Here is a 16,408-nt window from a genome sequence, read left to right on the forward strand (position 1 = left end):
TCTGCGTTCAAGTAATATATTCAAATATTTAATTTAATTCTGTCGTAATCGTAGTGCAGGATATTTTATTTAAAAGAAAACCAAAGAAAAAAAAAAAAAAAAAAAAAAAAAAGAAAAGAAACAAATCGAATATCGCATCAATAAAAATGAATTAATTATTCGAGAACACTTACTTGTGCAGGTGCAGCGAGACCAGCAGACATTGCTGCTGCCGATTGCTGAGCAGCCGCTGCAGCCGCAGCGGCCATACTAGCTGCGGAAAGTGAACCATAAGCTGCTGCTGGCCCATAATATGGTCCCATACCAGCTTGTCCCATACTACCGGCCATTCCTGTAACAATAATCGTAAAAACTTACAATTTAATTATCTTGTAATATCATATGTATTAGATGTATTAGATTTCCTCTATTCGTTCATTTATTCTATTTATTTGTAAAATAATTTCAAGATCAATGATTATGATTGTTAAAATGATGTTTTACAAGGGAACGTTACAACGTGACACATAATATCCAGCATATCGATCATTTCTGTCGAACAAACGAGAATATGAGGGAGAGATAGAGTGAGTGAGAGAGAGAGAGAGAGAGAGAGAGAGAGAGAGAGAGAGAGGAGGAGAAGAAGCGCTTCATTGTCCGAGAATCGACAAAGCAATGAGAAGACGTCGTTCATAGCTCGTTTAAACGGCCGGAGTCTATACGGAAGAAAATCTTAAAAAAAAAAAAAAAAAAAAAAAAAAAAAAAAGAAAAAAGAAAGAAAGAAAGAAGAACGATGATTGGCATCGAGTTCTTAGATTTATGATCTTTTCGATCGATAATCGAATGATCACCAACGAATACACGTTTCACGTGTATATCTCGAATAACGATGGCTTATGATAACTCGTACATTTTAAAGAATATTTACCGATGATCATATGACAAAGAATGATGAATTTTTCTAATGTCCCGATATGTTCGATAAGCCTGACGAATCGAAGAAAAGAAGAAAAAGAAAACCAAAACAAAAAAAAAAATAAAGAAACAGGAAAATATAAATAGATAAAAAAGGAAAATATAAATAAATGTTTCAAAGATTATTATATTTTCATTGTAATATAATTCTCTAATCGCCAAATAAATTCCATCGATCTTAATCGATTCGGCTTATCTTTTTCGATGTTATTTTACCCTAAGTTAGATTATAGGTAGGATTACAACGGAACAGATGTTCGATGATTCAAGCGTGTAATACGCTTCGACGATCCCCTATTGGTTTGCACAGATTTGTTTGACATTCTCTTGATATTCTCCATTGTTTTCATTCTTTACACCTCCTCTTCTTCTCGATCATTATCCTTTCTCTTGCTCGATTACGTAATTTTCTATCTATATATCTGATTTTTTTTTTTGTAATCTATTTATTTATTTTAATATGTCTTAAAATAAATGAGAATGTACAAATTTAGAAAATAATACCTACAGAAGAGAGAGAGAGAGAGAGAGAGAGAGAGAGAGAGAGGGACACATGAAAAAAAAGTTCAAATGTGATCTACGTATGATCGATATATATATATATATCGGTTATTACTGATAGTTGAAATATTGACACAAAATCTGCAGTCACAAGTAATGTAAAAAGAAAGAAAGGAAAAAAAAAAGAAAAGAAGAAAATAACATCCGGCAGAAAAAAATATACGAAACGTAGAAGCAAAAAACGACAGAAACGTTCGCGCCTTGAGAATGCTGACAAAAAAAAAAAAGAAAAAAAAAAAAAAAAGAAAACAGACAAACATCGTTCTAAAAAGAAGAAAAGAATTATAAATAATATATCAGAATTATTTAATTACAATATTGTTGATTGAACAATCGTGAATTGAGAGAAAGCAAAGGATGATTAATAACGAAGGAAGGACAAAAAGAAAAAAAAAAAAAAAAAAAGAAAGAAAAAAAAGAAACAAAAAAAAAAGAAAGGAAGAAAAAAAAAAGAAACAGGTTATTATAAGAAGGACTGGCGGATAATATAAATCTGCCAAGGAAGGGAATTATAATTTACGCGACAAAGCGCCACTCATCATGCTTTCCTTAATGATATCAAGAAGGGCCGATGATGGTGTTGGTGATGTTGGTGGTGTTAGTGATGGTGGTGATGGTCGTGGTGGCAATGCGAATGAGTAAGTCGGAGGGTCCCGTAAAAGAGAGAAGTACGCGAAGAAAGGGCAAGGGGGAATAAATCGTCGAATAATTCCCTTCGGCGCGTAAGGGCCCTATTTGTGCGCGACTCGTTCCGGAGTCGTGAGACGATTCATTGGTTGTAGCCACGCGAACGCATAAACATGTCGCAGTGAACGCGTTATTTATCGAATTGTCTCAAGTTCCGTGCGAATGTCCGGTGAACGAAGTTAACTTACGCAAAAAAGCCTCGGGACGAAACGAAATTCGAAGTAAAACTTTTGCGAAAAGATATACGGGTTTTTTTTTTTTTTTTTTTTTTTTTTTTTTTTTTTTTTTTTTTTTTTTTTTTTTTTTATATTTTATCTTACGTTTTTTTTTCTTTTTTTTTTTATTTGTTTCTCTTTTCGAACAAACAAAAATCGACATAGCGAGAAAGAAACGTTAATAAAATTAGTCGTTGATAAAAAAAAAAAAAACAAAAGAGAAAAAGGAAAAAGGACAAAAAAGTCAATTAATCGAAAAAAAAAAAGTAAAACTATTCATTGTTTCACGTAAATCTTTTTTTCTTTTCTTTTCTTTCTTAAATTAAAATATACTGACGTTTGATTTTTATAAATTTTTGTTTTATGAATAATCGAATATCACATTCGCTTTCGATAATAATACAAATAAATTAAAATAATTATGTTATATATGAAGGGACCACCTCTGTCGTTTTATGTCGAGTAAAGAGAAAAAGAAAAAGGGGAAAGAATAAAAGAAAAGAAAAGGAAAGAAAAAAGGAAGACAGAAAAAAAAAATTTCTAACAGCATTACCACGAGGAGGCGGCATATTTCGCGTTTGCGTTTATCGTACTGCCTCCCATTAGGCCGCTTTTTATAGTGAACTCTCCGATGGGGAAAGTAGAAGGATATAGGAGGGAAGAGTGGCGGCGGGGGAGAGGGAAGTTAGGTAGTAGAGGTAGGGTCGAAGAGGGGGGCGGGGTTTGGCGGTAAACCCTGATCCTCGTCCCTTTGAAGTAAACTTTAGTATTTAGACGCACTGGTACATAGTCAACATCAAGTCTTCCGTATTGGTTTCCTCGATACAGGGAACAACAAATATGGCTTAAGACGCGATAAAATGCCAAACTACGGCAATTATCGTCGATTCGAAGCGATGCTTTTCTTTCGTTAAAACCGGACGAAGTAAATAAGTAGTATCTACGTGATATAGAAAGTGTATATATATATATATATATATATTAATGTGCGTGTACGTTTACGTGTGTACGTGCGTGCGTGTATGTATATGTTTTTCGTTAAGCAATAGGGTTAAGTCCCAGCCGGGAGCAGAAAGAACATCTCAGAAATTTCAACTTAAGCCGATAATTTATCCCAACCACCCACGCGCAACTCTCCACACGCGTGGCACCGTTTGCACTGTACCTACTGAAAAAATAATAATAAGAAAAATAAAAGAAGGAGGAGAAGGAGGAGGAGGAGGAGAAAGAAGAGGAAGAAGAAGATGGAGGAACAGGAGAAGAATGAATTTCTTGCGAAACAGAGAGAGAGAGAGAGAGAGAGAGAGAGAGAGAGAGAGAGAGAGAGAAAATGAGTATAAGGAAAGAGAGAACCGAAGGTGGAAGGCTACGACCGATAAATCGAGGATTACCGATCACCCTTTTGCCCGTGGAAGTCGCGTGGGCGGTTTGGGGATAAATTCCAGCCTTAAAAGTATCCCCATCGCCATTGCCGGAATTAATAATTTTCTTCGGCTGTTCCCGCGAATAATATGCGGCCGTATCGTTCCCGCAGGAGGGTGAAATCGTGAATGAATGAAACCGATCGACAACGCGAGGATTATTCTCGTACATATATACATGAACGTTGTGTTCCTTGGCAGACTTCTTTTCGTTGTTTATCAATGACGTTTCTATATCTCTTTCCCCCGCCTTTTTTCTCTTTCTTTCTTTTTTTAATTTTTTTTTTTTTTTTTTTTAAGCCTCGAATTGTATTTGTAAAACATTGAGCGATTTTCAAATTCAATTATCCATCTAGTTCCGTAATATTATCGTTTATCGTGTTGATAAAAGGAAAGAAGAGGAGGAAGGAGAAAAAGAAAAGAAAAGAAAAGAAAAGACAAACATAAGGAATAAGAATACGAAGATAAAGAGGAGGAGGAGGAGGAAGAAGAAGAAGAAGAAGAAGAAGAAGAAGAAGAAGAAAATCTTCCTTTTTCAAAACGATTGCCATCGAGTTAAATATTAACAGAGTTTCTTTCATTATCCATTCTTCGCTTTTCATCTGGCATATGTTTCGTAAAAGAAACGAGACAATGTTGCAATCGTTTCGAAGTAATTGGAAGCATTACGAAGCAGGTAAAGTGCAGCCTTCGCATTATTATCGAAACAAGTGGAATATTGCATATAACTTAAGCATATATGTTGTACATAAATACGATCGATTCGACCTATCATCCGCCGTCGTATTCCTACACGAATGGGGACTATCTTTAGAAATTTTATTGGATAAATAGATAATTGAATTGATCGACGTTTATTGGAACGTATGAAATAGGCTCGCCTTTTTTGAAACCTTCTCTAACCCTTTGATAATTTTATTAATCGGATTTCATATTTCTATTTCTGTATTGAGGATTTGACTTTGGGAGAAAGGGAAGAAAAGAAAGGAAAATAATTAAGAAAAGAAAAAAACGAAAAAAAGAGAGAGAGAGAGAGAGAGAGAGAGAGAAAGAGTAGAGAATAAAAATTGTATATACATATATAGATAAAAAGAAAAAAAAAGGAATTAAGAAAACCGAGAACAGAGAGAGAGAGAGAGAGAGAGAGAGACAGAGAGAGATAGAAATGAAAAATGTTCATTTTCTTCGCTTGAGAGAAACGCAAATGTCTCGTCTTATATATGTGTTTACGCAAGTGTAGACGACGAACTCGCGATATTTGTCACGACGTCTGAACGTTCGTCGACGATTGCATCGCTTAGTCGCGACGCGAAGAGAAACGGAAGTGCGCATCTTTGATGCCAGAAGATCGGAACAATGAAGGAGCCATTACCACCGGATCGTTCGAGGAAGCGGGCTTAGGAAAAAATAAAGGAAGTAGAAAAGGAGTCGAGGGGAAAAAGAAAGAGTAGGAAAGAAAAAGAAAGGGAAAGAGAAAGAGAAATGATATAAAGAGAAAAAGGAGGGAGGGGGGGGAGGGGGGGAGGAAGAAAAAAAGAAAAAAAAAAAAAAGAAAAAAGAAAGAAACGAAAAAGAAAATAGGGAAGACGACTTTTCGAAACCGCCATTATGAGATTTCCGAGCGTGTTTCCCGGAGGGCATTGAAACCACTCTGTGTGCTTTCTAAATGACAATACGATCGAAATGCCAACCCTCGGGAGATTCGAGATAAGATAAGAAATATCAAAGGCGACTACGAGAAACGATTCTTTTATTCTGCTTGATTAAAACGCCGAAGTTTTCGAATTTCATTCGATAAAAGAAAAGAATGAGAAAGAAGATTTATTCTATATTCTATAACCATTTCGTACTTTATTCGACTAGTTTTGTCTAATTAGTTTTACAGGCTGATTTATAGGGTTGATATATATATATATAAGGTTATATCCTGTATATCGATTTAATAACCTTTATCACCGATTTTCAAAGTGTATTGTCGCGGAACCACTTTGCCGGATTCCAATTCAAAGATTTTCGCAATGTTTAATGATCGTATTATCGGAACAAGTCAAATTCGATATTACTACTGTCAGATGATTCCTGGCAAACAGTTGATTATATTATGGCAACTTTTGCAATTATTGGAAAATTTTCTGAGGATTCGCATAACGAAAAAAAAAAAAAAAAAAGAAAAAAGAAAAAAAAAAGAAGAAAAAAAGGAAGATTTAAATATCCAACTATATGATCACGTCTAACTAATCAGACACATACGGATTTCTTAAAACATATCTATTACCGGCTCGAAGAGCATCCATTGGAACGCTTGGATAAGGAATACTATAAGGATATCCCTCCTTGCGTAATGTTTTAGGCTTTCTTCTAGGTCTGTACTTGTAATCAGGATACTCCTTCATGTGTTGCGCCCGCAGCCTTTTAGCTTGATCGATGAATGGCCGTTTCTCGTCTTCGGTTAGCAACTTCCATTCGGCACCTATAAATTAAACGAAGAAAATCGAATGTATTACTTTGATATTTCTTAATGAAAAGCTTTTTGAAAATTAAAAAAATAAAAAAGAGAGAGAGAGAGAGAAAGAAAAATAACGCGTCGGATGAATTATGGTTCTAATGAGAACACTGTTCGAAACTGTTCGAAAATTGTGATGAAAAGGAAAAGAAACAGAGACAGAGAGAAAGAGAGAGAGAGAGAGAGAGAAAGAGAGAGAGAGAGAGAGGGAGAGAATGATGACGATGACAACAACACGCACTTTGTAAACCTCCCACTGTTATAGTTACACGAATAACGCTTTGGATCAATGAATACAAAGGCCATTGGTGGATGTACTACATTTGTTCGTGGTTGAAGCGTCGCTTGCATCGCGATGCTGTCGGTGTCCTAGTCGAGACTGGTGGACACGAGCGTTATGATTGAATTGATCGACGTGCGGATGTTGTGCATTGTTTAATGGCGCGTCGATTATTATCGACTGCGCTGCATCCCACGATTTTTACCTCCAACCGCACTGCTCTCCCTCAACCCCCTATCCCTCTATTACTCCCATGCGCCTACTCTCTTTTCCATCCCCCTCACCAACACCGACTCTTCTTCACTGATCCCATTTTCTATATTTCTCTCTGTTTTTCCATACCATGGTAGATTGCTGAACATGCGAATCAAAGTTTAAAATGTTGCCATGTCGACGAGCTTTTAAAAGAAAGGAAAAAAGGAAAAAAAAAAAAGAAAAAAAAGGAAAAGAAAAAAAAGAAAAAAAATAGCGAAAAGAAAAACTAAATATATATATATATATATCACACGAAGAAGAAAATATTCTTTTCTTTTCTCTTTCTATTCCTTTTTCTTTCCGTTTCTATCATATTTCTTTTCCTTCCTAAGATTAAATAACAATATTCCTGTTCTCTTTGAGAAACGTATACGGAATAAATAAGATCTATCGAAGATTATTTTTAAATCTATTGAAATGCATGTTCTCATGTTCAAATGTTTCATGAAAAAAACAAATGGAATTAGATGATCATTATAAAAACTAATATAATTTGTGAATCAAAATTCGATTGGTCATACTAAATAAAACGTTATAGAAGATAAGGATACTGGAGTCACTTTATTTCTCGAGATAAACGAAAAGAGAAAGAGAGAGAGAGAGAGAGAAAGAGAGAGAGAGAGAGAGAAAGAGAGAGAGAGAGAGAGAAAGAGAGAGAGAGAGAGAGAGAGAGAGATATGTGCAAAGAGAATCGCTAACACGAAAGCAAAGCTTGCTGTGCTCGCGTAGCGAAACGCTTTTACGACCCTCGAGCGTCGTCGTGTCGCGAAGCTTTCTCTCTCGCCACCGACGAGAATTGTTTCACTGGGAATTAATTACCACTTGTTGTTGGTGCGCCGCCGGCATCGAGAACAAAGAGAGAACGAAACCCTGGGTATCCTGCGAAACGCTTTCTATCTACGTATATGTACCTATATATATGTATATGTATATGTATATGTATATATATATATATATATACATATGTATATATATATACATACACGTACACACCTGTCAGTTTTGAAGTCAGTGGCGATATTATGTATACAATAGTTGAGAGATTCGTTGACAACGACAACGTTATTTTCATATTTTCTGGAAAATTTTAGACGAATCTTTCTCTCTCTCTCTCTCTCTCTCTCTTTCTCCCTATCTATTTATCTAGTAACACGTCTGACACATAAAATTCTTCAAAGTAATGACGCATCAGAATAAAATTTTATTTGAAATTTAATTACAAATAAATACGTACTATTAACAGGTATAAAATAGATAGATACTAAAATTTTACGAAATCCTATTTTATCTATCTTAATACATTCGTTAGAAGGTATTCTTTTATTCATATATAAATTTACCCAATTATATTTAACATATTGATACGATTTTAAACGTCTCTTATATTTTACAATAATACTCCGTCGTCTTCTTTGAAAAAGTATTTCTTTGTAAGGAAAAATGAAGAAGATATCGCTGAAATGTCTCTCAACGTGTATGTACGAAGAAAAAGGATTCAGAAAACGTACGATCGTAATATCCATACGTCCACGGTAGTTCTATATCTCAAGGATACAACATCAGCAACAGTAATAACAACGACAACGACGAAGACGATAATGGCGACGGCGACGTTGGCGACGATAACGATAAAGAAATTCGAGGTATCGAGGAAGGAAGGAAGGAAGGAAGGAAGGAAGGAAAAGTGAAAAATAAGGAAGAAAGGGAAGGATAAATGTTCTCGATATCGAGAACACAGTGAAATTAATCTACACGCGTGTTGAAATTCTTCGTATGAGGAAGAGTGGAAGAAACGAGAGCAAAAGAGAAATAGAAAGAGAAAAGAAAAAGAAAAAGAAAAAGAGGGAGACAGAGAGAATGAATCCACGTTGTTCGCGAGACCTTTTTACTCTTTCTCTGTCTATCATTCTTTCTCCTAGTAGTTTGCTAGCAGCAGGCTATGACAATGGGAAGAGAGTTGCTTTCTACAAACCTATATCGAGGCACATAGAGCTAAACAATACGAATACGTGGTGACTTACAATGAATCGGAAAGAATGGTACCTACGTAAACAAAAAAGAGAGAGAGAGAGAGAGAGAGAGAGAGAGAGAGAGAGAGAGAGAGAGAGAGAGAGAGAGAGGAAGGGGAAAGAATGAGAATAAAAAGGAAAATTCTTTATTTCAATCGTTCATATGACGAATAATGCATATCTATGTTGACACCAACACTACGATCAATCATTACGTTTCTTCCAAAATTCATCGAAAGTGACGGAGTTTATACGTCGATGATGAAAGTAAGAGGAAAGTCAATGCGAAATGTCAAGTTTACTTCCTCTATTTATAGTAGTATTATGCTTTATCCAATCGATACGGGTTTTCTCGTTAGAAAGGCAGGTGGTAGAGCGACGAACTAGGTGGGTAGAGTTAGAGGGTAGTCAAGAGTGACGGGTAGGTGGAGAGTGAGTGAGGGGGTGGCTTGGTGTATTTGTTTAGAACAAAGGCTTCCCAACAGCAGCAGTAGCAGCAGTAGCAGTAGTAGCAGCAGCAGCAGCAGCAGCAGCAGCAGCAGCAGCAGCAGCAGCAGCAGAAGTAGTAGCAGTAGCAGAGCAGTAGTAGCATTGACGGTGTTAGTAGTAGGGTATACTCCCTCTCTCTCTCTCTCTCTCTCTCTCTTTCTCTCTCTTTCTCTCTCTTTCTCTCTCTCTCCTTCATTCTCACTCTCTCTCTCTCTCTCTCTCTCTCTTTCTTGTTTCTTCTCTTCGCCGTTTTCGAAACGACGACGACTATGACGACGATGGCGACGGCGACGATGGCGACGGCGACGACGACGACGACGACGACGACGACGAGCTTAAAGCACAATGGCGCTTGCTTTTCAGTCCTTTCGCCGACGGACAATGGCGTTTATTTAACATCGTTTAAAAGTACAAAGCCTGTTAATTAATGGACGGGGGTGGAAAAGCTGCCAGAGAAAGGGAAAGAAGGGAATGGAGACCTTCCAGAGGATAACGCGGCCATGCCGACAGACCGACTACTACCACTAATAGGTACCTAACTTCTCTTTTACCCTCTCTTTCTTTCCCTCTTTCTTTCTCTCTCTCTCTCTCTCTCTCTCTCTCTCTCTCTCTCTCTCTCTCTCTCTCATTCCTTCTCCTTTCTGTTTTCATTGTCAAAGCGGGGAAAAAGCTGCTGCTGGTTTCGAGAGGAAAGTAATTCGCCGATGAGAGAGAAGAGTCCTAGGTACATTCCTTTTCACGAACATCGACTGAACGAGGAGATGAAGTTTCCTTTTTTTCTTTTTTTCTTTTTTTTTTGTTTTCTTCTTTCTTCCTTTCTTTCTTTCTTTCTTCCTTTCTTTCTTTCTTTCTTCCTTTCCATTTTTGTTGTTGTCGTTGTTATTGTTTTATCTAAATAAAAAAAAAAATAATAAAAAAAAAAAATCGTACGACGCAAAAGTACGCGATCGTAAATGTTAATTTGGAATCTTACGATGAAATATTTCAAAGTCGACCTCTTTCGTAGTTATTTATTAAGTTTCTCTCTTTGTAAAGAGAGAGAAAAAAAATATATATATATATATATAGAGAGAGAGAGAGAAAGAGAGAGAGAGAGAGAGAGAGACAGAGAAAAAGAGAGAGAGAGAGAGAGACAGAGAAAAAGAGAGAGAGAGAGAGAGAGAAAAAGAGAGATTCCATTCAGTCATAAAAAAAAAAAGAAAAAAAGATTTAACCATCCGTTGTACCGCGAGTAACGACACGAGCCAGAAAGGAGCACGAATCGATCGAACAGAACGTTCTCGTTCTACGTCGACGAGCTGTCCGTGCCGATGAAACGTGGAAATTGGAAAACGTTTCCTATGCTTCTCGTCGTTCGTCGTATGTACGTAGGAGGAGAGTCTCTCTCTTTTTACTTGCCCGATTCTCAACATTTTTCTTTCCTTCTTTTCCTTTCTATTTTTTTTTTTTTTTTTCTTTCATTTTTCCTTCTTTCCTTTTCATTCTTTCTCCTTTTTATTTTTTACCTTTTCCTTCTTCTTCGTTTTTTCCCTCTCCCCTTTTTTCTTTCTTTCTTTCTTTCTTTCTTTCTTTCTTTCTTTTTTCTTTCTTTTTTTCTTTTTGTTTGTCGTCGCGTAGAAAAGTCGTGTAGCGCCTTTATTTTCCTCATTAATAATATCCCGTATTTATTAACACCTTTTGATATTTGCACTTGGGAACGCTCAATTAAGACGTTACGACGAGAGAATGGGCCGCGACTCGAAGAAGGAAAATTGAAAATAATGGCGAAACGAGATGCTAAATAAGACACACAATAAGAATAAATTGTATGCCTTCGTGCTTCCTAGCGTTTCCCTTTTTCAAAGCTCCTCCCCTTCTCCTCTTCCTCCATCTCCACCATTTCCTCCACCATCTCTCATCTCCACCTCCACCTCCACCACCACCTCCACCTTCTCCTTCTCTTCCCACTTCTTTCTCATTCTCCATACTTTGTTAGCGGCGTTTCCCCTTTCTTACGACGCATTACAATGAGGCCGTTATTTCCGTTACGGAAGCTGCATCGTACCAATTAACGAGAAAAGCCTCGGGGGGGCCAACCAAAAGCCCAAGATATGATTTATATATTTTTAATGAAATACAATTGGAATTATGAAACATCCTTGGATCTATGTAACCCAACTATCCACATTGTTGATGTATCTTGAAATTTCGTGATATCTTATTTTATTTCTCGAATGAAAGGTTATATATTATTTTCTATCGTTATTAATGATCGATTAAATCGATAATCATTTGACGATCTTCGTAGCTTCCGTGATTACATCATTGATCACCGTTACGACGTCAAGGTCTTCCCCTTAATTAATAGTTACCGTCTTAGCCGATAACTAAACGTAAGTAACAGTTAACGAGAGAAAAAAAAGAAGGAAAGAAAAAGAAAAAAAAAAAAGAAAAACAAGATAGAAGAAAGAAAGAAAAAGAAGAAGAAGATAAAGAAGAAGAAGAAGAAGAAGAAGAAGAAGAGATGGATAAAGGAATTTTAATTGAATGTTAATTTTGCAAATCTAAATTTTTATTAGACAATAAAATTATTATTATATTTAATTATTCATTCATATTATAGATACGACAGGAGCACAGTATTTCATCGTTATGTCAACATTGTGATGGTGTCCCAAAGAAAAAAGAAAAATGGCGACGGTGACTTTTGAAAGATCGTTTTGAGAAAGTAAGAAGTACAGAAAAAGAAGGATGAGAGAGAAAATGAAATGAGAAGCGGGGAAGAGTGCTCCGGAACGATCATTTTTTCTCCCCCTTCCCCTTTCCCTTTTTGTTTTTTTAATCACGCGAGCGAAAGAGGAAAGGCGCTTAGCCGTACGTTTTCTACGCGTTTTGTATACGTCGCCTTTGTCGCGACGGCTCGCATTGTTCTTTCGCGATTCTATAGGATTCGCACGGTGTCGGGATCCTCCGCGAATTGTTTTCTTCGCGAATTTCGAGCGAGCGAGCGAGAGAGAGAGAGAGAGACGATAAAAAAAGAAGTAGAGTCTTATGACTGATCTAAACGCGATCGAGCTACGTATCTCTTAATTTTTAGAAAGTTTCTTTAAGAGCTATTTACAATATTACACACAAATTATAAATATATATATATATATATTAAAAATAAAATAAAATATCAATAATCTCGATACAGTAAAATAAAATAGTTATATCTAATTTATTAGTAATATCTATATATTTATTCGCATTTATAAAATAAAGATTTCAATTGAATCATACAGAACAAAATAATATGTAGATATAAGTAAATACTCAGAGAGAAATGTTCATTCGAATGCATAAGAATTCTCTCTAGATTTAACAAAGAGAGTTAGATACGAAGGAACGATGATGACTACTAGGAAGGACGACGTTAACGATGACGATGACGACGACGATGACGACGCTGACAACGACGCTGACGACGACGATGATAGCTACCTAACCAATGTAAAGATTTCTCTGCGGAATAAACGCGGTAACGCGTCTAAACGAACGAATGTGAGAGAAAGAGAGAAAGAGAGAGAGAGAAGAAACGAGGGACTGGGTTTAATACGCGGAAAATGTACGTGGTCCCTAGGGACACGTCAGGACACGCGAAAGGCTAAATAGGATCGTCGTGGACGCGAAAAAGGAGAAACATTCATCCTCCTTTTCCTTCTCCTCCATCCCTTTTCTTCCCCCTTTCCCGTTTTCTTCAACAGCTTTCCTCCCTTACCCTCCGTTGAGTATCCAACGACACAAACCGGCACGCGATTCGTTTCTCTTCGATGTGAACGACGAAAGAAACGAAACTCCGACTTAGCGAGTGAGCAAGCGAGTGAGCAAGCGAGTAAGCGAGCGAGTGAGTTAACAAGTGAGAGAGAGAGAGAGAGAGAAAGAGAGGTTTCAGCAAGCGACAGAAATACTTCATTACGATGAAAGCTTCTGCACGTAACTCTCCTCGAGTCTCTTCTTCTTGCCTCCCTTCTACAGGCAGAGCTTTTCTATCTCCTTCCAGGCGACACGCTCTTCTCCACCGACCCCCCCTCGCATGTTTTTTACGCACGGTGCACCTTCTCTACGCGCCGTTCTCTGCTCGTCCTCTTCTTACCACCCCATTCACTCCTACATCCACCGCATCACTGTACCACACCACCCTATCAACTTCCTCCCTCCTTTTCCCTCTTTGCCTTCCAACCTATCCTCTCACCCTTCCGCTCCATCCCTCCTCTACCCCTCCCCAATTCCTTTCTCGCGCTCTTTCGCTCTTTGTAAAAGTTACTTGCTCGTGTGTGTGCGCGCGCGCGCGTGCATACGCTTAGCTTAGAGACGACAATGCATTGGGGGTATTTTAGACGATGGCCGACAAAAATGAAGAGAAGGGAAAAGAAAGAGAAAGAAAAAAAGAAAAGAGAAAGATAGAAAGGGTAAGAGAGAGATGGAGAGAGTGAGGGGGGGGAGTTGGGGGGAGGGATAGAGAAAGAGGGAGTATTCTCAGATAGACGAGAAGAATGGGAATTACGTCGATCGATGCAAAGACGTATGAGAGAGTCTCTAAAGAATCTTGGATTAGTGTTGGCCTGTAAAGGAGAACTTTACTCGCTTGCGTATTTCTTGTTTTTTCTTTTTCCCTTTTTTTCTTTTTTACTTTTTCATTTTTCTTTTCTTTTCTTTCCTTTTCTTTTTTTCTTTTTTTCTTCTTTTTCTTTTTCTTTTCCTTTTTCCATTTTCAATCGGATCTCGCGTATATTAACGAGAACAAATTCTTATATCTTTGATATCTAAACGAGCGTCATTTTATTTCATTCGAATCTTTACTTATATATGAATTTATTTTTTGTACGTATACATTGTTTATATTTCAAATGAACAATCATTGGTATTATTTTTCAAAAATTATTTAATGTACGTAAACTAATTTTATGTTGAATTGATTAATAGATATAAAAGTTTACTGTTATAAGATTAAATAAGATTATTACTATAAAATATATATATATATATATATATATATATATATATATATATATATATATATGTATATATATCTATATATTTCAAATGAAGTTCATCTAATGCAATACCTATCACTGTAATCATAATAAAGTCTTTTTCGAAACTTGCAAAGTATACGTATATTATATACTTGACTACATCAAAGTCCAATAAGGAGATTAGCTTCGACCATTTCGTTTCCCAATGGACCATTTCGTTACGAATTTATGTTCCTTTTCTCGTCACTTTTCCATCTGTGTGTTTCTCTTCATTTTCCCTATTGGCTCTTACCTCGTTCGTTCACCATGAAAATGGAGGAATACTTTGAATACTTCAAAGACTTGTATCGTCATCTTCTAATCGACGCAATAAAATCGTCCCTAAGCACGTTAAGCGAGTGAAGAACATAAATGCTTAGCAAGAGATAATTCTTCTTTCGAGCATCTCTACAAATCTGCCATTTGTATTCCATTTTACGTTCATGACTAGTTACATATATACATACATACGTATATACATAAATGCATACGTACGTATATAACGTACGTAACATCTTAATAGTAAATCCAATGTCCGTCTTATAGCACGCTGATATTAATTATACTTCACGTGGATAGAAGATACTGACGTATTTAATTAAATACTACAATCAAAGATATATTTCATCAAATGGAGAAATTAACAATAAATTCTTTCTGTTAGAATATTAAAATATTCCATATGCTTTTTTTCGTTTTTGTTTTTCTTTTTCTTTTCTTTTCCTTTCTTTTTCTTTTCTTTCTTTTTTTTTTTTTCATTCAATTTTCTTCGCTAATAACGTACGTACAGAATATTACATTTTCATCTAATTTTCTAAAACATCGAAAGCTTTACGAAATTATCGAAAGGAATTATCGCTCATGAAATTTCACGTACCTATCTATGTTCGAGATATTCGACGTGTATCGAGGAAAGAAGAAAAAGAGAAAGAGAAAGAGAAAGAGAAAGAGAAAGAGAAAGAGAGAGAGAGAGAGAGAGAGAGAGAGAGACAGAGTAGAAGCACTATGGGTGGTACCAAATACGTCTAGAAAGAAATAGAAAAAAGAAAAAAGAGACGAAAGAAAAGCTAGAGAAAGATGGAAAGAGAAAAATGAAATTTACGAATGTTCCGACAAGGGGAGTACAGAGTCGCGACAGCTAAGCTATACATCGTCGTCTAACGAAAAACCCCCCCCTCTCTCTCTCTCTCTCTCTCTCTCTCTCTCTCTCTCTTACTCAGCTTTTCCGTATATATCAACGTATAACTATACACGGTGTGCCAGGTATACGGCGGTAAAAGAGCGACGAAAAGAGTGTCGCGTCGACAAAGAGTGTGAGAGGGAGGCAACGAAGAAGGATAGAAAAAGAGAAAGAAAGAAATAGAGAAAGAGAGAAAGAGAGAGAGAGGGAGAGAGAAAGAAAGAGAGAGAGAGAAGGGGTAAAGATGGAGTAGGGAGTGAAAGAAGAAGAGGAAGAGGAGAAGGAGGAGGAGGAAAGGCAGGAGGTTCGAGCGTGCGCGCATCATATTTAGCGAGGAGGAGGCACTTCCCTTATTCGTCGTCGTCGAGGGAGCGAAAAACGGGGGTTACAGAGAGAGAGAGAGAGAGAGAGAGAAAGAAAGAAAGAGAGAAAGAGAGAGAGAGAGAGAGAGAGAAGTGGAGGAGGCGAGGAAGAAAATGACGGATAAAGAAGCGCTCGAGGGGTGCTGCGGGAAGATCCCTTTGTCGAATACTCGGTATTTAACGGAAATACCAGCCGGAATACCTTCGTTCTCGCCCATCTTTTACCCTCTCCTATGCCGTACAAGACTCACCCCTTCTTACTCGGAATCCTCCTTTTCCATCGTTTTACTTACTCTCTCTCTCTCTCTCTCTCTCTCTCTCTCTCTCTCTTTTTCTCTCTCTCTCTCTCTCTTTCTCTTTCTACTTTCTATTGCATTTTACTTAGATATGAGATGTAAATGTGCTTGTTTTAGTTTCGCATTTAAATCAATTCCGTGGGATGTAAATTTTCATAT

The 16,408-nt window shown here is 36.9% G+C and overlaps 1 protein-coding gene and 1 long non-coding RNA gene across 5 annotated transcripts in view; one reads left to right on the forward strand and one right to left on the reverse strand.

Annotated features, from left to right (window-relative positions):
• Nucleotides 1-1,055, forward strand: part of LOC124952464 — a 1,614-nt gene extending 559 nt beyond the window's left edge. The window contains exons 1-2 of the long non-coding RNA XR_007101913.1: nucleotides 1-345; nucleotides 487-1,055. The exon at nucleotides 1-345 is cut by the window's left edge and continues 559 nt beyond it. This is a non-coding gene — a long non-coding RNA (uncharacterized LOC124952464). The remainder of the gene's footprint in view (nucleotides 346-486) is intronic.
• LOC124952461 (transcription factor Sox-19b) overlaps nucleotides 1-16,408 on the reverse strand; it is a 59,431-nt gene that overhangs the window by 5,532 nt on the left and 37,491 nt on the right. For 3 of the 4 annotated variants that reach the window (XR_007101907.1, XM_047502376.1, XM_047502375.1), the window contains exons 3-4: nucleotides 6,115-6,309; nucleotides 174-331 (exon numbers count right to left, since the gene is read on the reverse strand). Coding sequence is in view for 3 of the 4 variants with exons in the window: in XM_047502376.1 (XP_047358332.1) it covers nucleotides 174-331; nucleotides 6,115-6,309 (353 nt within the window). In the remaining variant the exon portion in view is untranslated. Of the gene's footprint in view, nucleotides 1-173; nucleotides 332-6,114; nucleotides 6,310-7,696; nucleotides 8,020-16,408 lie in introns of those variants that run through there. The other variant, XM_047502377.1, reaches the window with a different exon arrangement.

Source organism: Vespa velutina, chromosome 10 (genome assembly GCF_912470025.1).
Source record: "Vespa velutina chromosome 10, iVesVel2.1, whole genome shotgun sequence".
Classification (NCBI taxonomy): domain Eukaryota; kingdom Metazoa; phylum Arthropoda; class Insecta; order Hymenoptera; family Vespidae; genus Vespa; species Vespa velutina.